At 35.0% G+C, this 22,119-nt stretch overlaps 1 protein-coding gene across 5 annotated transcripts in view; it reads left to right on the top strand.

Annotated features, from left to right (window-relative positions):
* Positions 1–12,707, top strand: part of ITPRID2 (ITPR interacting domain containing 2) — a 39,569-nt gene extending 26,862 nt beyond the window's left edge. Inside the window, exons 12-18 of one of the 5 annotated variants that reach the window (XM_010368687.2) lie at positions 765–842; positions 934–1,049; positions 1,459–1,609; positions 2,757–2,822; positions 4,105–4,569; positions 10,431–10,548; positions 11,536–12,707. In XM_010368687.2, coding sequence (XP_010366989.1) covers positions 765–842; positions 934–1,049; positions 1,459–1,609; positions 2,757–2,822; positions 4,105–4,569; positions 10,431–10,535 — 981 coding nt within the window. In that variant the 3' untranslated portion in view covers positions 10,536–10,548; positions 11,536–12,707. Of the gene's footprint in view, positions 1–764; positions 843–921; positions 1,050–1,458; positions 1,610–2,756; positions 2,823–4,104; positions 4,570–10,430; positions 10,549–11,535 lie in introns of all 5 variants that reach the window. The other 4 variants (XM_010368686.2, XM_010368689.2, XM_010368691.2 and 1 more) reach the window with 4 other exon arrangements.
* Positions 12,708–22,119: the final 9,412 nt, after the last annotated feature.

Raw genomic sequence — 22,119 nt, 5'->3', positions numbered from 1 at the left:
GAGTTCTGGAGACAGTGGTGTGATCACGGCTCCCTGCAGCCTTGAACTCCTGGGCTTAAGTAATCTTCCTGCCCTGGCCTCCCAAAGTGCTGGGACTGCAAGCCACTTTTTTTTTTAACCTAGATCACCCAGCCTTTGCCTTTCTTTGCATAATCAAGCCCTACTTACTGTTAAGGCTCAGTTCAAGTAGTGTCACCACTTTTGGGAAAGTTCATGTAATATGAATTTTTGTGTGTCCATCATAGCACTCCTTCCACAGTATTACCATTTTTACAACATTTCCTTTATTTTTCTTTACACTCTGAGAACACCTGAAGGCTGGGAATACCTTTTATGTTTTTATCTCACTGCCTAAAATAGTGGCATATAGGAAATGCTGAGATGTCTAAGAAAGACAACGACGATTGCTTGCTACTCTCTCCAGGGAGTATAATAATCACTCTACTCTCATGATGATATTTGCAATGACTTCTACACATTTTTGCATTTTGATTTTGTTTTTTTTTTTCACTTTTGCTGTGAACTATGTATGTTCCTTCGCCTCCTCCTCCCACATAGATTGACTTATACCCGGAACAGCTAGCAGTAATAGGTGTCATTGGAAACTGATTTCTTTTTTCCTGCTTACAATATGAAGGTTTTTTAGATCCTTTTGTCTTAACGAGAAAAATATGTAGGCCCCACATTCTGCCTTTTAACCCTTTAAGTGATTTGGAAGTATTCACTTTAACATTGATTTTAATCCTACTTTTACTTTTTTGAAGTACCCTATGATGAGAGGACCTGATCTTGCTGCTGCTCCATATAGTACTCAGAAATCATCTGTTCTACCTCTTTATGAAGTAAGTTCTTACTTACATCTTTGTGTTTCAAAATAATTTGTAGAATTTAGAAGTGTAATTTTGTTTTAATGCATTCTAGAATACTTTTCAGGAGCTCCAGGTAATGAGGCGGAGCCTGAATTTGTTTAGAACACAAATGATGGATTTAGAATTGGCAATGCTGCGTCAGCAAACCATGGTTTATCATCATATGACTGAGGAGGAAAGGTAAAAGTTCATTTTGTCTTAGCACTCCTCAAAAAGCTTTTCATTCAAAGTCTTTTCAACTTATATTTTTAAAAAGTAGGTTTTGATTCTACTGCTGTGTACCTTGTATCCATTTTGTGAACCAGTGTAGATAAAATTAGTCATAGTGTTTTACTAAGTAAACTTGTGTGCCTTCAGTATCCTAAGGGTGATTGTAACCAGTTTTCCAGTGTTTGAGATATTTGTGAGAGGATGGGGGAAGAAAGACCAATATCCTTGTGGATATACCTATTGTAGTTGATATTGTACTAATTTATAGAACCTGAGATTTCTGTACCTTCTGTTAGCATATAGTAGTTGTTGAAAGATTTGTGATGAGGAATCTCCAAACTGCATTTTTCAAACTTTGTGCCCTTCACCATACCAATAGGTTTGAAGTTGATCAGCTCCAGAGTTTGAGAAATTCAGTCCGAATGGAACTTCAGGACCTGGAACTGCAGCTGGAGGAGCGCCTCCTGGGCCTGGAGGAGCAGCTTCGTGCTGTGCGCATGCCTTCACCCTTCCGCTCCTCTACACTCATGGTACGCTACCTGGAGGGTGGTCAGAGTTTTCACCAAAGGTTTATTTATAATGTTCTAATAATTTAGGACTTGTGCCTTCATTTCAAGTCATTTATTTTAATGGTATTAAAAGCATGCATACTGTTTAAGGAGCTTTCCCACAAACCAGTTGATTGTACAGTTTGTAATAATTGTCATAAATAGTATATTTAGAAATATGTTGAAAAATTTTAATGATAAATTTTAATAAATGGAAAGAATAAGGGTTAATACAAAAGTTGAGTGTTTTTAAAGGAAAAATGATAGTGAATTAACATATGACTAATGTAAATTTTAATTGTTGCATGTAACTGCAGAGAGCACAGATATGTATTTTGCTCAGTTCTTTTTTTCTCGCCTTTACATAAAAAGCGTTCCCTTTAAACTTTTTCTTTATTTTGGATTCTTTTCCATTTGTTTTTAAAGGAATCAAATGGTACCTGTATATTTTATTTTATATATATATATTTTTTTTCTAAATATATAGATATCTATCCAAGAGAATAAAAAGAAGTATCTTTTGTACCACTTTTCATACTTCTAATGTTTCTTTCCATGACATTTGAACTTCAACAGTTGTATTCTTATTTTTGCAAATATCTTTGAAGTTGTAGAATATGTTGCTTTGAAATGCTGAAGTAGTGAATTATTATTCTTTACCTTAACAATGTATTTGATTTTGTTAAAAAGAAATGGCCTGAATATACACACATACACTTATGTGTATATATACTACAAATGAAGTAGAATAAACATTTGTGTATAAGCACACATATATGTATAGTATAGACTAAGAATGTTCTATATTGCTAATGAATGTACTTTTCAACATGATTTGATTTTGATTTATCATTCTGAGAAGTGTGTGTTGGTGACGGGGGAGAACTAGAACATCCTCTTTGCATATTGTATAAGTTTTAACTCACAATAATGCATTTTATGGGATCTGTGACACTTGAGGGTAACCTTTGTGACATAAAGGGATGCTTCCAGGCATTTAATTAGCCAATTAATTTTATTATGAAAGTCTTGCAATTTGAAAAAAATATATGTACATTATAATTATATATGCATGTATATATATATATATACACACATACACATATATCTATTGTTCTTACCTTTTCAGGGAATGTGTGGCAGTAGAAGCGCTGATAACTTGTCATGCCCTTCTCCATTGAATGTAATGGAACCAGTAAGCTTCTTTTCTCTTAAATCACTGGGGAAGGGAATGATACAACATTTCACAGACACATAGTTTCCCTAGTTTAGATGAAATATATGTTTGTTTTAAATACATAATTTGATAAATTATAGTTGATTGGAAGTGACTTTCACCTTTGAAAGTCCATTGCTGTCTGAAGCCACTAGACAGCCACCTTAATTACAATAGTGATTTATCTTTCTGACTAAAGGAGGTAATGCACCATAAAAAGCATGTACAGTGGCTCATGCCTGTAATCCCAGCACTTTATTTAAGTGGCTGAGTTGGGAAGATTGCTTCAAGCCAGGAGTTTGAGACCAGCCTAGTCAACAAAAGACCCTTTCTCTACAGAAAATTTAAAAATTAGCCAGGCATGTTGATATGTGCCTGTAGTCCCAGGTACTCAGGAGGCTGAGGTGGGAGGATCGCTTGAGGCCAGGAGCTCAAGGCTACAGTGAGCTATGATTGTGCCACTGCACTCCAGCCTGAGTGACACAACAAGACCCTGTCGTTAAAAAATAATAGGCCAGGTATGGTGGCTCATGCCTGTAATCCCAGCACTTTGGGAGGCTGAGGCAGGTGGATCAGCTGAGTTCAGGAGTTTAAGACCAGCCTGACCAACATGATGAAACCCCATCTCTACTAAAAATACAAAAATTAGCTGGGCATGGTGGCAGGCATCTGTAATCCCAGCTACTTGGGAGGCTGAGGCAGGAGACTTGCTTGAACCTAGGAGGTGGAGGTTGCAGTGAGCTGAGATCAAGCCATTGCACTCCAACATGGGTGACAGTGAGACTTCATCTCAAAAAAAAAAAAAATTGATTTTTAATTTACACTTCAGGAGAAATGTGCTTTCACAGTATCATCCTGGGTTCTTTAGGTAGTTAGAGCTGTAACATGACCACGTTTTTAACAGAAATCTGACTTTATTGTGTTAGACAGATTGGTTCATTTGGGGGCAAAAGCACTATGAGTAACTATTTTTCACTAGTTACTCTTCCTTACAAGTGATTTGGACACCTTGGTGGTAACAAGTAAAATTTCATTCCACTATGTATTCTGTTTACCTGTTTTGTTGCTTCATCTCAATAGGAATTTACATTTTACTTACCACTTTTGCAAATAAAATTGAGTAGTTACTAAATTAATGGAATAGATTTATGTCTTTACAAATTACATGATTTTAGGCAATAACAACAACCAGGACTTTAACCTTTTAAGCTACCAATCTTAATTCCAAGAGAGAAGAATAACATTTTTTTATGATCTCCAGGTCACTGAACTGATGCAGGAGCAGTCATACCTGAAGTCTGAATTGGGCCTGGGACTTGGAGAAATGGGATTTGAAATTCCTCCTGGAGAAAGCTCAGAATCTGTTTTTTCCCAAGCAACATCAGAATCATCTTCTGTATGTTCTGGTCCCTCTCATGCTAATAGAAGAACTGGAGTACCTTCTGCTGCCTCAGTGGGCAAACCCAAAACCCCATTAGTGGCAAGGAAGAAAGTATTCCGAGCATCGGTGGCTCTAACGCCAACAGCTCCTTCTAGAACAGGCTCTGTGCAGACACCTCCAGATTTGGAAAGTTCTGAGGAAGTTGATGCAGCTGAAGAAGCCCCAGAAGTTGTAGGACCTAAATCTGAAGTGGAAGAAAGGCATGGAAAACTCCCATTAATGCCAGCTGCTGAGGAAATGCATAAAAATGTGGAGCAAGATGAGTTGCAGCAAGTCATACGGGAGGTGGGTAAAATCTATGTTTAATTCATTTATTTGGAGGTATGTGTTAGAGGAGATTTTGTTTGAATATTAATTATTTACAGGATGTTCTTTTGATTCACTGTATTCAATAATTTTCACAGAGCTTTTAAATTAGCTTTCCTATTGATCAAGTTTGTATCAATTAAGATATATTTGTAATGGCATTTCTGCAAATTTCATACTCTAATGTGAAATAATGACAGTTCTCCGTGTTCACTTTGGTGAAAAAGATGTGTGAAGGACTCAAACATACAACATACTCTTTGGATCTCTTGTTTCCACATCTACAAAATGAGGAATTACAGTTTAGATCTCTTCAAAGATTAAAAGCTGCATTTTGTAGCCGGGCATGGTGGCATGTGCCTGTAGTCCCAGCTACTTGGGAGCCTAGGGCAGGAGAATCTCTTGAACCCGGGAGGTGGAGGTTGCAGTGAGCCAAGATCACGCCATTGCACTCCAGCCTGGGCAACAGAGCGAGACTCCATGTTTAAAAAAAAAAAAAAGAAACTGCATTTTATAATTTCAATTGATAGGAGAAAATGATTTTGTGATTTTAATAAGTGTAAATAGATTGATTTGGTTTGGTGTTATTTGTTCAAAAATCAAAATATATTAAGAGAAGAGGGTTTGCCCTAAGTGATAGCAGCTTAAGAACTTGAAGAATTACCATAGTTATGGATGACCAAAAGAACTGCAAAAGAAAATTACATATGATTAGTAGTGAAAGTTCAAAGGTTGAGAAAATTAGTAAAATAAATGTTTTTTGCACTGAGATCAGGTAATAGGAAGGAATAGAATATATCGTTTAAACAGCTCAATGCAATTATCTCTGTTTACCTGTAGTATCCTGTGGATTAAATTGTACATAAGCAAATGTGAAATTTGCCATATATGCAGCTTTCTAATATTTCATTTATGTTGAAACAAATCACATTTCAAAACAAGCATTATAGTAGAAGACTTCATGTCTGTAATTTATTTTCATGATACGACTCTACCAACTAAATGTTTAAAAGGTCTTAATTCTATACATTTATTTTTCCTACAAATGTAATTATTTTTTTAAGTTGGTTGTGGCTGCCTAATGTTTAGCAAACTCAGCATTCACCCTACTCAGTCAGGTGTGTCTATGATTAGTAATCCATTCCTATTTACATGTTTTATATCAAAGATCAGTTTTTGAGTGAAATTATGTAATTATTCTTCTCCATACTACATTTGCTAACTGAGGAAGCGGGTTTTAAGGTAACTTTTTTTTTTTCTAGAAATGTGATGTCTTTGTTCCCCTTAGCTTGCTTTGGTATGAAAGTTTTCTTTGAAAACTTTATATTGCTCTTTTAGCACAAATACTCCATTCAGTGCACACTTGAATCCTCATTTTTAGAATTTTAATGGTGTGATGCGTCCTGGAGGTGATTTCCTAAGAATAAAGTATTAATTTCAGACTAGAACATTGATTCTTTGGCTTATGAGACATAGCATAGGGAAAATTTAGTTATTCCCATTAGGCTGCCTTGGTCCTAGAGAATTAATCATTTAAAAGAACCTCTCTTTAAATATGGAAGATTTTATAATTTGCAGACACTTAAACTGACATGCAAGGCAAATGTTCAAAGAATTTTTCAGAATTTATTTAAACCATTAATTAGAAACTACTTAGTTCTGAATTTGGCATTGTCTTGAGGAAGTTGGGTTTAACGTTTATTCTTTTCCTCTCTACAAAGGACCTACCCAGCAAAATATGTATAGATCAAGCAAGGCATAAGAGGAGTATTGTTGTACTTAAGAAAACAAATTATTTTGAAGTACTTTAAAAGCACATTTAATAGATAAATTAGTTTAATGCCAGTTATAATTTAAAAAATAATTTATGTTAATATTTTCTTAGTTACAATAGTTTTCTGTTTGTTTATAAAGTATTTAAAATTTAGGTTGGATTTTATTCCAGTCATTCAAATTGGTAAACTTTTTACCTAAAAACATATTCTACTAAATTCCAATTTTTTTTGAATCTTGGTGTACAGCTACCAGGAAAATTAAATTAGATTCTGTCTTCCTAGCAGATCTGAGCCCCTAATCCCATTAACAAAGCCACCATTCAGAAAGGCAAGATTTAATCTTGGGTTGAACAGTTTTGCAGGTGAGGATTAAGCATGTTTGGCAGGCACTTTCAGGAAAGTTTTCTTACTGCATTCATGGATGCATGAGAACAATGGTATCTGTCAGGCCTTTGTTTCTTTCATTGTACCATTAAGTGAGTTTTTGAAAAGAGCGTTTTCATCATTTATAACGTGTTAATACAGTAGAATTCTTTTTTTGAAGGACAGCATTGAAAGTCTTTGCAGACAAATATTTAACACACTCATTACATAGCTAAACTTTTGTCATGTTAAAGATACCTCTTTTCTGCATGTGCGTTGTAGTAGGAAAAAAGTACACACTGTCTTAAAATTTGCCCAGGTCATCTGTGATGTATGTGATCAGTGGCCTGAAACTGTTTGCAGTTACTTTAAAAATGTATAAATGTGTGTAAATAAAAAGATTACTTAATAGGATGAATGAATACATGCCCACAGAAGCCAATTCAGCAAAATTAAATGTCAAAGAGTAAACATAGATTGCTTTGTGTTTAGAGAGTTCTTTGTTAATTGAAGTTCATAGACTTGGTTCATGCCTTTTGGGATCTTTATTAGAACATATCTGACATGTTTTACCCATGTATTTTGATAAATACACAGCTTACTCATGTATTCTTATGGAAATTTCTTTTAGTGATCACTTGTTGTAATAGCTGCCACTTAGTAGGCACTCAATAGATGCATAATAAGTGAATGCGTTCCCCCATACTTAAGACTTGAAGTCAGTCTTTTTGTATTGTCAATAAGCATGCCTTTCACAATCTCAGGTAGTCTGTATTTAGCCTGCATTTTTTTGGAAATTGTGCTCATAAAGGTAATTTTACCATCCATCCCAGGGGAATTTCCTCAATTCTAATCCTTCTGACCTCTCCATAGCATGGGAGACTTTAGAACTAAATTATTTGTCCATACACTTATTCCTTCAATAAATTATTAAAGACATTGTATCATTTTCAGGGCCATTTTATTTATAGTTTGCTTGTTTTTCTGCTTTCTCTTCCTTTCTGTGTCTGATACTGTCTCTTGCCCTTGAGCTTTCTCACTCTCTCATTGATTCATTCATTCAGACACTTCACTGAGTTCTTACTGTATGCTGAGATACACTGATAAATGAGACCTGACCTGCTCGCTGAAGGAGCTCACAGTACACCTTCCATCTGACCTCACCCTTCCTATTCTGATTCCCTTCTGCTCTCTAGAGGGAACTGTCTTGGCAGTCAGCCTCCATTATAATCCCCTCTCATTTGAGACCATCTTGCTACAGAGTTTTCTATCTCCACTGTCATCTGAAATTGTTCTTTCTTTGTTGTGGCATACCATGTAAAAGCTACCATTCTCTGAGAATTCTAGCCCACACTAGTCTCTCATTTACCAGAATTTCTTCTGTTATTATGTCATTAATGAATTCTTAAATTATTTTTCCTTTAGTATTTTATGAAACCGAACAGGTGCGGTGGCTCACGCCTGTAATCCCAGCACTTTGGGAGGCCAAGGCGAGCGGATCACCTGAGGTCATGAGTTCAAGACCAGCCTGGCCAACATGACGAAACCCCGTCTCTACTAAAAATACAAAAATTAGCCAGGTGTGGTGGTAATCCCAGCTACTCGGGAGGCTAAGGCAGGAGAATTACTTGAACCTGGGAGGCAGAGGTTGCAGTAAGCTGAGATTGCACCACTACACTCCAGTCTGGGTGACACAGCAAGACTCTGTCTCAAAAATAAATAAGGAAGATATTTTATGAAACAGTGTTCATTTTGTGTCCATTGAGATTATATCATGCTTGATGGTAGAGATTCTTTTATACTTTACTCCAGTCATGCCTGTACTCCCAAAAAAGTTTGACACACATTTCTGGTTTGTCAAGAATATAGTTTGGCTAGTTTGTTTTTTTGAGTGATGAAGAATAATGAGATATAATAAAATGGCCATATTGCATTGATAGCAGGACTGGAAAGACTATATTCATTGTTTTGTGAACATAGATTTGCAGTGGTTGTAATTCAGTATATTGTATTTCTGTTTATATACTGTGACTAAGAGATTCTGGTTTTTATAATATTTGTATCCAACACATACTTGTTTGAAAAGTAAATCTGAAGTGCTATGTGCTTCAAAATCTTTTGATGATGTTTAAAGTTAAGAAATATTGATAAAAGGTAAAGTGAAAAGCTTACACTATTTAAATATATTCTAGTACAGATGGTTGGTAGCTAAGGAGTGTTTTGTTTCTTTAAATAGCTATGTATAAATCTATGTATTGTGTACCAGTTTTGCATGATAGACTAATACAGGGCCATTTTTGGAAAGATAACAGTTAAGATGTGTTTGAGATGTACTTAGGAACATTTTAGGAAATAAATCAATTTGGCTGACAGGAAACTGGAAACGTAGAATTTTTAAAAGCTGGTTGAGAGTATCTCGAGTGCTTATTTGGGAACACATTATCACTTTATTTCAGGAAATACACATTTATAGCTTTCACAAAGGGCTATTTAAAAGTGATGCTGTATCATTAGAGAGAAAAGGTGGAGATGGCATATGTAAGTGTTTGGACATCTGGAGAAGAAAGTCCTGATGGAATTGTCATTGCCTCAGGTCTATTTGCCTTTTCCAACAATAAAATGAAATGTATATTCTCATACCCTATATGTATATGGGAAACAAAAGCTTAGACGGGTGGCAATGATACCATGAAACTAAAGAAAAAGTTATTTTTTTAGAGTTTATGGTTGTTTTGAGGATGTTTTTTATGTTTTAAAATAAATTGTACTAAATGATAATTTCTTCTTCCCATTTAAAATGTGTGTGTTAGGTTAGAACAAAATGTCTTTAGATACCTTGCTGTCAGTTGGCATAAACAGGCAATATACTTGTATATTATTTTGCCTCTAAAGGATTTTCTCAGCAATGAGAGCACATATGTCTCTGCTGATTACCTTACAAAGTTAGATAATACTAAAAACATTTAAGAAGTCCTTCCAGATTATTTTTTTGACATGAGGTAAAGTACTTACTAGAAGTTTTTTAATTTATGAAATAACATTTTCTAATGTCCTCACTTTATGAATTGTGATATTTGTAATCTAGTTAGCTGAATGATTCTAGACCAGTCGTCAGAGTCTGATCTGGGTTGGATGATAGATGGACTCGATTCCCCACTCCCTCTCTGTATTGCAGGGAGATTCACATGAAGGTGAAATTAAGAAATTGAATGCTATTTGTTTTTTTTTGTTTGTTTGTTTTTTTTTTTTTTTTTATTATACTTTAAGTTCTAGGGTACATGTGCATAACGTGCAGGTTTGTTACATATGTATACTTATGCCATGTTGGTGTGCTGCACCCATCAACTCGTCAGCACCCATCAATTCATCATTCATATCTGGTATAACTCCCCAATGCAATCCCTCCCTCCTCCCCCCTCCCCATGATAGGCCCCAGTGTGTGATGTTCCCCTTCCCGAGTCCAAGTGATCTCATTGTTCAGTTCCCACCTGTGAGTGAGAACATGCGGTGTTTGGTTTTCTGTTCTTGTGATAGTTTGCTAAGAATGATGGTTTCCAGCTGCATCCATGTCCCTACAAAGGACGCAAACTCATCCTTTTTTATGGCTGCATAGTATGCTATTTGGTTTTTTTTTCCCAAAACAGGAAAAAATAGATTACATTCATATTGGTAAATTTTTGTTTTACTGTTTTTCCAATGTAGATTAAAGAGTGTATTGTTGGGGAAATCAGACGGGAAATTGTAAGTGGACTTCTGGCAGCAGTGTCTTCAAGTAAAGCGTCTAATTCTAAGCAAGATAATCATTAAACGGAAATTATAGGTAAATTTTTCTGAACTTCTTTGTTGAGCTAAATGTAAATAGTAATTGGCATTTTATTCTTTGTTTTGTTAGTACACAGGTTGGTACACAGTTGGTCCTCTAGTTAAATTTTGAGTTTTAGAATGTATGTATAATATGTAGTATGTCATTTTACAGTGTGAAAATTTCACACAAGCCTATTTGAAGCGTAAGTCAAATCCCGTAATATGAATCTCTAAGGAATTACTTCTATTGGGTCATTTTACTGAAATTTCATTATAGTAATAAATCCTGGAATTGGACCTTCAAACCTGAATCTTACTTTGATTATAATAGTATTTCAGATGTGTATTTTTAAAGAACAAGATTTTGTGAATTAATCACAACTTTTAAGTATCTTTCCTAATTATTTTTATCTTTTAAAGAAACATATCCCATAGATTCATTTCTAATCATAATTTATTTCAAAAATCTGTTGTATGTGTCTGTCTTAGTAAAACGAATTACTTTCACTTTATCTCATAGCTCTAATTACATTAAAAAATTTTTTTGTAGAGATGGGGTCTTGCTATGTTGCCCATGCTAGTCTTAAACTCCTAGTCTCAAGCGATCCTCCTGCTTTAGCTCTAATTTCATTTTATATAATATATATTAATAATACTTTTTGATGAATGCAAAAGGAAATTATACAGTTGAATAGAATAGAACTAAAAATATTCATTGAATAAAACATGAGAAACAAATGTAATTTGAAAAATATACAATTTCAGATGTAGGAAATTGGAAAATATTTTAATAAATTATGTCACAAAGCAATTAATAGGAATTATCTTTTTAAAGCCACGGATAAAAGAATTAACTCTCAGGAAGATGTATAGAGATTACAGGATAATCATGTTTCTATGTATATATATTTGCATAAAATTCTCATCCCCCTTTAGCGAAGCTTTTAATTTGAAAGAGGTATTTGAAAGAGGTTTAAAACTGACTTCTCTTTTCTTTTTTAAGGTTGGCATGGATCCTATTAGCTGTGTAATACTGGAATTATCAATGATATGCACTGGTGGAGGTGTTACTTATGCTTTAGAAGATACTTGCTGCTGAGCTGGGCTACTGTATACAGTGTACAATGTGTATTTCTTCAACCGTATTTTTTAAAAAAACGTACATAGACTCTTAGGCACTTTGCTATTTCTTTTCTAAACTATCAAAAACTCTAGCAGTTTGAAAAGCCTAATATTTATTTGTATGTCAATATTTTTCATTTGATTCCCTATTAGAATTAATTATAAAACTTGAAAACTTCCAGACTTATCCAACTTATAAATAACATATTTCTTCAGACTAGCTTCTTAAAACACTGACCTCTATGAGGTATTTACTGTGCAATAACTGATTCATTTTTTGAGAGCTTGAAGCAACCAATGATTTTTCCCTCCACTGCTGTTAATTAATGTCACTTCCAAGAAGAAAAACTGTTCTGTTGTAAAAAATATAGTTGCTCTTAATTCTTGAGAGGTTACTAATAGCAGTAGGATAGAATTATATGAGGTTACCTACAACTACTTAATGTTCTTACACTGTAAGCCTTGTTGCTTTACCCAAGACAGATGTAATTTTATCATTGCTTATGTAGTATTTTTTCTTTTGGAAATGTGCCTTATGTTAAACACTATGTACTTTTACTTTCTGCAGTGTCCAGACTTCTTTATTAGATGAAGATGTTTCTTTTTCTGTCTTTCAGACTAAATAGAGTATCATCCAAATAATGGGGCCTATGACTTGAATGAATAGAAATGAATAAGCTGGTGTTTTTTCAAAATGGAAGTAATTTAGATTTGTGCTCCTCATACATAAAATGATTTTAGTTCAGTTTTAACCAGCAAAAACTTTGTTTTTATGAAAAAAAGGAAAATGGTTTCCTATTTGGTTTTATATGTGTTAAATAAATGTGTAAAGTAACCACCAAATGTTACTAGAATTATTCTTCTAGCATTTATACTTCTTTCAATTCCTATTGTGTTTCTTTGTGTGTGATATTTTAATCAACAGTGGTTGAGTTGTTAACACTGTTCTTTGAAAGAATCTCTAAAAGGCTTATAAATGTTTGAAATATCACACAAAGGCTGATTTCTAAAAATATATATATTAAAACAATAAAGTATTTATTTTGCCTAAAATGTTTTTACTGGTTTCTTAAACTGCAACATGAAGATTTTGAATTAGATTTGATAGGTAACAAATGAGGTCCAAAAGAATTGCAGCATATAACCCAATAGGGTGATACTCTCTTTTCCTAGGGAAGTGTCTATGATGCTTTAAAAAAACAATGCTTTAAAAAATGCTGTTTAAGACTAGACCACCCTGGAGAGAGGGCATGATTGAGGCCTCTTTGGCTCATCTAGTTCTGTGGTCATAGTAATTACCATCCGAGGACAAATAAAACTTCTCTTTAAAAATATGCTATTAAACTACAAAGAATAGATATTAAAATACTATTTAACTCTTTGTTCAATAACAGCAGTAATAACACCTATTAACCAAATGCCCCATATTAATAGAAATACAGTAATCAATTTTAACTATTTAGTTTTGAAGTCACTTTTAGTTAATTTTTGACAATACAAGATACCCAGATTTTAATAATCAAAATTAGAAATATAACAGTTGCAATAATAGGCTGAGACAATGAGCAAATTACCTACATAGTAGATGAATGAAATAAGAGGAGTCTCAACAACTATCAGTTGTATGTTCCTTCTCCCCATTTTATTGGGTACTAAACATTTGAAAGCTATCATGTTCAAGCCACTGTGCTAGCTGTTATGTGGAAATGAAAAAGGAAAGGGTCTGAAAAAAAGACAAAGTCAAGGCATCTTTTAATTTATGGATACATTTAGAAGTGTCAACAAATAACTAAAATAATTTGAGAGAGTATACCAAGGAGATGTGATTTGAGTAAAGTCTCAAAGTAGTCAAGAACATTAGCAAAAGTTATTAAGAATACATAGATTGAGTTTGAATTACCATGTACATGATGATGAAGGCAATTTTTTTTTAAATGCCAAGTTCATAGTTTGTGCATATTGTGCTAAGAACTTGCACAAAGCATAGAAGAGAAAGAATCTTGAAATGGTGATTTTTTGATGTTTGGAGTTGCTGTGAATGATATACCATGAGAAAAACAGGCAGATTTTGAAGTACATTTCAGATTTGAAGTACATTTGAAAAATTCTCAGATTTGAAGTATAATTCTTTCCTCTAAATATATTCAGTTGAATTTCATACATTTAAAAGTAGAGTATTTGCTCAGCTGGCCATCTTCAACCTTTTCAGAGGAAAATGAGAATGCAGTAAAGTGTATATAAAAGAATGTAAAGAGAAAGTAAGTTTGGGCAGTTTCTGGAGAAATGCTCTTTTGCCCATGTTCTTCACCTGTACAAATGGGAGTGTGGTCTTAGGGAAGGAATTAAGCAAAATGAAGTGTATGTTCTCCTAGAATTTTTCCTCTCTTGGAAAGAAGGAAATTATAGCACTTCTAGGAAGTGGGAAGAGGAAACATCCTATCACCTTTTGCTTTTAAGCATGACTTAGAGTTACTTATGAATATTGAAAACATTTAATTAGCACTTATTCTCATTGCATTCTAAATGTATAAAGTTAAAATGTCGTATCTAATTATTAGTTCCTATCCTATACAGTTTCAGTTTCTTCTACTTACTGCTATTGCATGAGGCCTTTTACTTTTTGTTCTCATTTCCACAACTGATGTTCTATTACTCATATTGAGTAAATAACAGTTTACATACAGTGTCAGTATAATAATACTGTCACAAATCATAAGTAATAACTTGCATACAGAATGTCAGTGCTCAGCAGGGAGTTACAAATATGTTAAAAGATAATGTATATCAGACAAATATCAGAGTCCATTTTTCTCACAAGGGTCTTTTTGCACACCCAAAGGAGAAAGACTTAAATTTTTGTGAATAACGAGCTTATTTGCTCACTCCATGATGGTGGTATTAGTGCCTATTTCACAGTTATTAAAGAATGTAAAGGAACTTAGCACAGCATTTGGCACAGCTCAGTAAGTTAACTGTTATGGTGATAGTAAAGATGGATAAAGATAGTTGACAGGTAAAAGAGTTTTAGCAAGTTGAAGCATTAAATGGGAAGGACAGAATATGAACTTATAGATCCAGGACTGACCTTTTCAACTTTATTGTGTTCTTTCAAGCAATTGAACTAGGGACTGGTAATAGACTGCCAATTCCGCTATGATATAAAGGGTGAACATTACTGATTTTAAATTTTCAAGAAATTTTTTGAAACCAAAAAACTGGTCATGGAATACCATTTAGGACAGTGCTTCTCAAACTTTATTCATACAAATCAAATTACCTGAGAATTTGTAAAAATGAAAATTCTGATTGAAGTCTGGGTCCTAACTTCTGGGATTGAATTTCTGCATTTCAAGAAGCTCCCAGGTGAGGTTGATGGTGCTGCCTTGCACTTTAGTAGCAAGGACTTAGGATAGTAGGTCTTCACTACCTGTCTGCTAGATGCTTCAAAGGAAGGAATTTGTTAAGTAGGAAAAGGATTTTAATCTCCAAGGGGACGTCATCTTAGAGGCTCCTTCAAGAAACTTTTCGTTATAGCCAAAGTTCAAAATGAAGAACAAATGTAAGCAAAGCGCACAGAAAGAAGACAACAGGAGGGCCCACCCAAGGCATTGTGGAATTGTACAACGGCCAAGGAAGGCTATGTGACAGCAATGATCACAGTAAAAAAAAAAAAAAAAAAAAAAAAAAAATGCCAATTGCTGTTGATGGCAATGAGTAGTAACGTTATATTGTGTAGACTGGATGTTGAGAAAATGCAAAGACCATCTGAGTGCTTCTAGAGTCACCCAGTCAAGAACCAGAATGAGACCCAATAAAGACCTAGTCTAGAGATGCTGCAGAAAGAGATCGGATCTGGGATATGGAATTTATTTATAGCCATTTATTATAACCATTGGAGTTTAAAGGAGCTTATCATTCCTTTCAGAGAGATTCATGATATTTCACCTCTGCAGAGCACACTAATTTGTTATTCGTGTTCCTGAGTTAATTGTTTAGTAAATCCATGTACTGATGATTCATGGTTTTCTTTCAGTACATCTCAAATAATTTTATTATTTCAGCAGTCCAAGATAAAAAAGAAAAAAAAGCCCCTGAAGTATTATACAGCAGATATCTGAGGAGTAGATTCACAAATACCTATTAGAACTCTGTGCCTGGGCAGAGACTGATCTTGATAGAATCACCAGGGTCATCAGTTAAATCTCAGTTGTGCATGTCTTGATTTATGTTTAGTCAAAAAGGACTTGCATTGTTATTATTTTATTATTATTATTATACTTTAAGTTATAGGGTACATGTGCACACCGTGCAGGTTTGTTACATATGTATACATGTGCCATGTTGCTGTGATGCACCCATTAACTCATCATTTGCATTAGGTATAGCTCCTAATGCTATCCCTCCCTCTCCTCCCACCCCACGACAGGCCCCAGTGTGTGATGTTCCCCTAACCTATTGAGATCTGTAAAATATAGACATTTCAATAAAATGATGTGTTTACCCAGTCTTCTTTAGTCTGTGATGACAAATGGAAATGCATTAATGATGACAGATATATTTTTCTCTTTTTCCATCATGTGTTGAAAGACATGTTCCTCTCCTAAATCTCATCCGTTAATATTGGGGCTCCCTGAGAGTTATTCATACATCTTCATGACAGTCCTAATAGGTCAATTCTAAGTGCTTTCCTCTTCTCTTGCTCTCTCTGTTGAGGGATCCAGTGCTCCCCTGCCCTTCTGCTGGGGACCTAAATTGGCAAAGGTTATGATGATAACATACTATATGGAAGTGGAGGGAGTGCTTCTCTTGCTGAATTACCCCTTACTACCTTGGCAGCATAGCAGCATTGCTCATAATCCAGCTTTCTCACATGAATCCCTTGTGAAAGAATCTTTGGTCATTTCTGCTTTCAGACACATCTCTATGGGACTTGGCCATGGGTAAAAGCGCTTGAGGCAGACATTTTGCTGTCCTTCCTATCCTCTTCTCTCCTCTAACACTGGCAAGCTCTCTTGCTCTCTGCTAAAATGCCCCCATTTAAATCAACTCATTCAAATTTACCTTGGCTGAATCATAGTAGGAACACAGTGTGGGACCAAACTGTCCCCTCCTACTTTCAGAACCAGACATGCATTTTAATGAAAAATATTGAGCATTCATATTTTAATTTTTCTATTCTGAAATCTTACCACAATTAGTTTCATTCGACCAACATTAATAAACAACTATTGAGTATAAGGAACTAACAACAATTTTTAATGACTTGATTTTTAATGACCTGATTATACCATTTACTAATTTACTAATTTTACTAGCATTTGAGTCAAGTCTTTCAAAATTCACAAAAGCGAATTTTTATTTTGATACGACTTACTCATTTTTTAATTGCTGCATGAAAAAGCTGAAAGCAGAATGCAAATAACATCATTATTTCATCAGGCATATTCAACCATTTTTTAGAGTAGATATTAATTCTCTAGAAGTCTTTGGTTGGTCCATTCTGCTCTATAATGGGAAAGAGAAATGAATAAATGGCCCATGATTCTCTGGATTCTGGATACATATTATGGCAGGAAATTATTTTTAGAGGGGCATAGAAACATTGAAGGAAACTTAACTCATCATCAGAAGTGTACATGGATTATAGTATACAGTTGTAATCATTACTCAGGATTTTAGGACCATTTTTCCCAAACAGGGTTAACCTCCCACAAGTTTTGAATTTGTGTCTAACAGTCCATTTATATTACTTCTTGGTTAATGGATTAGCTGCATTATGGCAAAGCTGGCTGCAAAACAAGTTTCTCGAAAATACTATATACTTTCCAGTTAATAACAAAAGGAAAGGGAAAAGAGGAAGAGGCAGTTGGGACAATTAGTAATAGGCTAAATTTAGATCTTTTCATGAGAAAAATTCTTCTACAATGAAAAAATTCTAACCATTGGTACTCTCAGAGCAATATATATTTTTTAAATAGTGTGTTCTCAATTTCAGCATTACCGTTCTGCTCTTTTCTTCTTGCCCTTCAAAAAATTCCCTTGAGATTTCAGGTTGCATAAAACAAGTTAGTTCTTGATGGGATCAGACCTGTATGTTTGAGTCTGTGTACTGAGCCTGCTAAACACCAAAGACATCTGTATTCACTTCTTTTTCAAAGCAAATAGTGATGAAAATATACATAACTGAAGGGAGTAGAAAAATGTAAACATCGAGGAGTCCAATTTAGAGACAGATAGACCTCAATCCCAGACCTAGCATTGCCACTTTCACACCTAAGTCTCACCTTCCTGTAAAATGAGAAGTAACAATTGTACCTACCTCTTTGGTTTACTGGGGAGATTAGCGAGTGTAATAGCACAAGGATATTTAGTTAGCTGCCTAGTATGTGGTAAGAGCTCCATAAATATTAGCTATTAGCAAGAGGTAATAGTAGTAGAAGAAAAATCTAAAATATATAGCAGTATATTAAAATATCAAGATGATACACTGAATTGGTTATCTGAGTCAAACATGAGAGAAAATACAGTTGATTTTATTCCAACTTTATGTTAAACTGTTAAATGTAAAAATTATGTAATTTGTCCTGCCTAATCTTTATTTAATTCAGGGAAAGTTCAATGTGGGGTACATTTTTCAGAAGTCTCTCCAACTATTTTGAAGAATCCACATAATTGGCACCATTAATTGAGATCACTAATTAGATAGTTGCCAATGATAAAATGCATCACCCTGTATCATTTACTTAGATTTGGGGCTTCAGAAAACTGGCATTTTTAGTTTGGTTATTTGTAGCCCTTTAGTATTTTTTTTTTATAAGAATGCCTTGATACTAATATTCTCTTAGGATTATCCTGTTTCTCTTTTCTATTTTTTATTTTTTAAATTAATGAACAACTGAACGGAGCTTTTAAAAGCCTTCCAGCATAGTGATTCTCAGCGGGACAATGACAGTTATCAGAGTATGTGTTTTGTGTATATATTTGCATGTGTGAGTGTACACACATATGTACAGGCATGTCATTTTTATTCAGTTTTGTGATTTTTTTGTTTGGAAAATATTCTTTTGAAATACAAACTATAGAAAAGAGCCTTTTAAAATTTCCTGAGCTGGTGAATATGGGTTTTTTAAAAGTTGAGAACAAACTTTCTAACAAATTAAGCCATTTATACTTGCTAGCACACAGAATTAAATGGTTTAATTTGTTATCAACATAGAAACATTACAAATAAAATATACTCTATCCAGAGTTCATTGTAATATTTACTTTTGAAAGTTTCTGCTCTTCAGAATATTAGAATTCGAATGGATGTTTGATAGCCAAGTGATTTTCAACTTGATTTAATTCTGAAAGACATGCAATCTAAAGTTGAATAAATATTCAATGGCTAGATATTGCAGAAATATTGGACAACAATTTTTAAAACACTACTGTGGAACAGGCAGCATCTTCCTGCTAGAGGGAAGAATGTACAGCTCTGGGTCAGCTGGTTGCTGAGAGAACACTTACTTCACTATGACTTGTGTATCTTAAGAGACCAAGAATCAGGAAGTGTGGACATCAGTATTTTGTGACCTTGTCGTTTCATTACAAGCAAGAAAAAGAAGAGGCACTTAAGGGAAGTGACGGCCGCTGCCAACTTTTTGTTTCTTATTCAAACAAGGAACATTTAGGCATCTCCAAAATATTCTGGTACAATGCTAGAAAAACATTCTGTACTCAGCAAGTACTTCTTCTCAGCCCATCTATTTTTATGGTTGCTGGTGAGAAACTTCGTAGCTATCTCCCTAAAAGTTAAGAGGCTTTTAATTGATGGTGCTGATCTATAAATACAACTATAAAGAGAGCTTCACAACATCTGTAAAAAGCCCCTGGTTTCATGGTTATTTTGTTACTAAATTGTATATTTGGCTTCTCAAGAAGAAATGTGTGAGTGGTTTTATATACTTGAGCCCCTCTCTACAGATTCTAAGTACATAAAAGTACATTTATAGATTACACTGTATATAATGTCTTTCCCTTCAAGGGGATATTATATACAAAGATCATGCCATCTGAAGCATTAGCCATTTTAGATTTTCCCCTTGTTGAAATAGCTAAGTAAAAGTTCCACTAAGATCCAATTACACTTAGCAAATATATTTTATCTATTGTATGCCAGGTACTTGGCTTCTTTTCACCAAGCCCCGAGATTCTATAATAACTCCTTCATATCCAATTGTCCCGACTGTCAATGTCTTACTTTCCACCCTCTTACTTCTTGAATTATGGCACTATTTCCCACCTGGGCCTTTCTGCTTACCAGAGTTTGCCTGTAGTCCATATTTTTCAATTTTGTTAGAGTGATTGTTCTAAATGCAAATATGATCCTGTCACCTCCTCACTCCTATTGCTAAGAGTCATCCATGGATGTCTCATTGTTTTGAGTTGAAGTCCAAATGCATCCCTTTCTTTTTCTTTTTGAGATGGGGCCTCACTCTGTTTCCAGGCTGGAGTGCAATGGTGCAATCACAGCTCACTGAAGCCTCAAGCTCCCAGACTCAGATGATCCATCCATCTCAGCCTCCCAGGTAGCTGAGACTACAGGCACATGTCAACACACCCAGCTAGTTTTTGTAATTTTGTTGAGATAGGGTCTTAACTATGTTGCCCAGGCTGATCTCAAGCTCCTGGGCTCAAGCAATCTGCCCGTCTCGGTCTCCCAAAGTGCTGGGATTACAGGTGTGAGCCACCGTGCCCAACCAAATGCATCCTTTCCTTTCTCCAATCCTCATTTCTCAAAGCCGTCAATATGCAACTGTGCTTCAGTCATACTTGAGTAACCATGCTGCTCCATGCTTCCCTGTATTTGCAAGTTTTGCCCTCTCTGCTTGGAAGTCCTTTCCTTTTTCTCCAATGCCACCCATGCGTCAAACATCTATTTCTCCATGAAGCCCTTTGTGACCCACCAAACAGAAATCACCACTTTTTATGTGCTTCCAATATACCTAGAACATACATTTAAATGTGTGTGTGAACATACATGTGTGTGCAGATGCATATTAGCTTTATTGAAATATTCACAAAATTCACTCATTTAATAATACATACAAATCAATGGTCTTTAGTATGTTTGCAGAGTTCTGCAACCATCATCACAATTAATTTTAAACCATTTCATTACCCCCTAAAACTCCCAGTACCCACTAGCAGTCACTCCTGATTTCTCCTCAACCTACACCCACCATAGCTCTAGGTAGCTACTAATGTGCTTTGTGTCTCTATAGACTTGTCCTATTCTGGACATTTCATATAAACGAAATCATACCATGTGTGACTTTTTCTGGCTGGCTTCCTCACTTAGAATAAAGTTTGCAAGGTCTGTCATGTTGTAGCATACCTCAGTACTTTGTTCTTTTTTGTTGCCAAATAAGATTCCCTTATATGGATATGCCCACATTATATGGATATGCCCTCAGTTTGTTTACCTATTTATCAGCTGATAAACACTTGGGTCCTTTCCATTCTTCGTTTATTATAAATAATGATGCTATGAACATTTATGTGCAAGTTTTTCTAAGGACATGTGTTTTCATTCCTTTTGTGTAGACAGCTAGGAGTGGATTTGCTGAGTCATATGGTGACTCTATGTCTAACATTTTGAGGATTGTCTTTTTTTCTTTTTTTGAAATGGAGTCTTGCTCTGTCACCCAGGCGGGAGTACAGTGGCGCAATATTGGCTCACTGCAATCTCCACCTCCCGGGTTCAAACGATTCTTCTGCCTCAGCCTCCCGAGTAGCTAGGACTATAGGCACATGCCACCAAGCCCAGCTAATTTTTGTATTTTCAGTAGAGATGGGATTTCACCATGTTGGCCAGGATGGTCTTGATCTCCTGACCTCATGATCCACCCGCCTCGGCCTCCCAAAGTGCTGGGATTACAGGTATGAGCCACCGCACCCGGCTGAGGATTGTCTTCTAAAGTGACTGAACAACTCTACATCCACCAGTAGTGTATGGGGGTTGCAATTTTTCCACATCCTTGCTAAACTTGTAATGATCAGTCTTTTTTAATTCTAGCCTTCCTAGTAGGTGTGAAGTGGTAGCTCGCTGTGGTTTTCATGTGCATTTCCCTGAATGATGTTGAGCATCTTTTTGTGTACTTATTGGGCATTTATATATCTTCTTTGGAGAAATGTCTGCTTACATCCTTTAACCATTGTTTATAAAGTGAGTTATTTGTCTTCCTATTATTGAGTTATGTGAAGTCTTTAAGTTTTCTAGGTGCAAGTTCCTTAGATATAGGATTTGCAACATTTTTCTCCTATTTTGTGGGTTGTCTTTTCACCTTCTTGATGGTGTGCTTTGAAGCTTGAAAAAGTTTTTAGTTTGGATAAAATTAAATTGATCTATTTTTGTCTTTTGTTGCATCTGCATTTTGGTGTCATATCTGAGAAACCATTGATTAGCCCAGGTCATAAAGAT

Source organism: Rhinopithecus roxellana, chromosome 14, assembly GCF_007565055.1.
Source record: "Rhinopithecus roxellana isolate Shanxi Qingling chromosome 14, ASM756505v1, whole genome shotgun sequence".
NCBI lineage: Eukaryota > Metazoa > Chordata > Mammalia > Primates > Cercopithecidae > Rhinopithecus > Rhinopithecus roxellana.
Note: the sequence above shows the minus strand (reverse complement) of the source record. Positions and strands in the feature narration are given on the sequence as shown.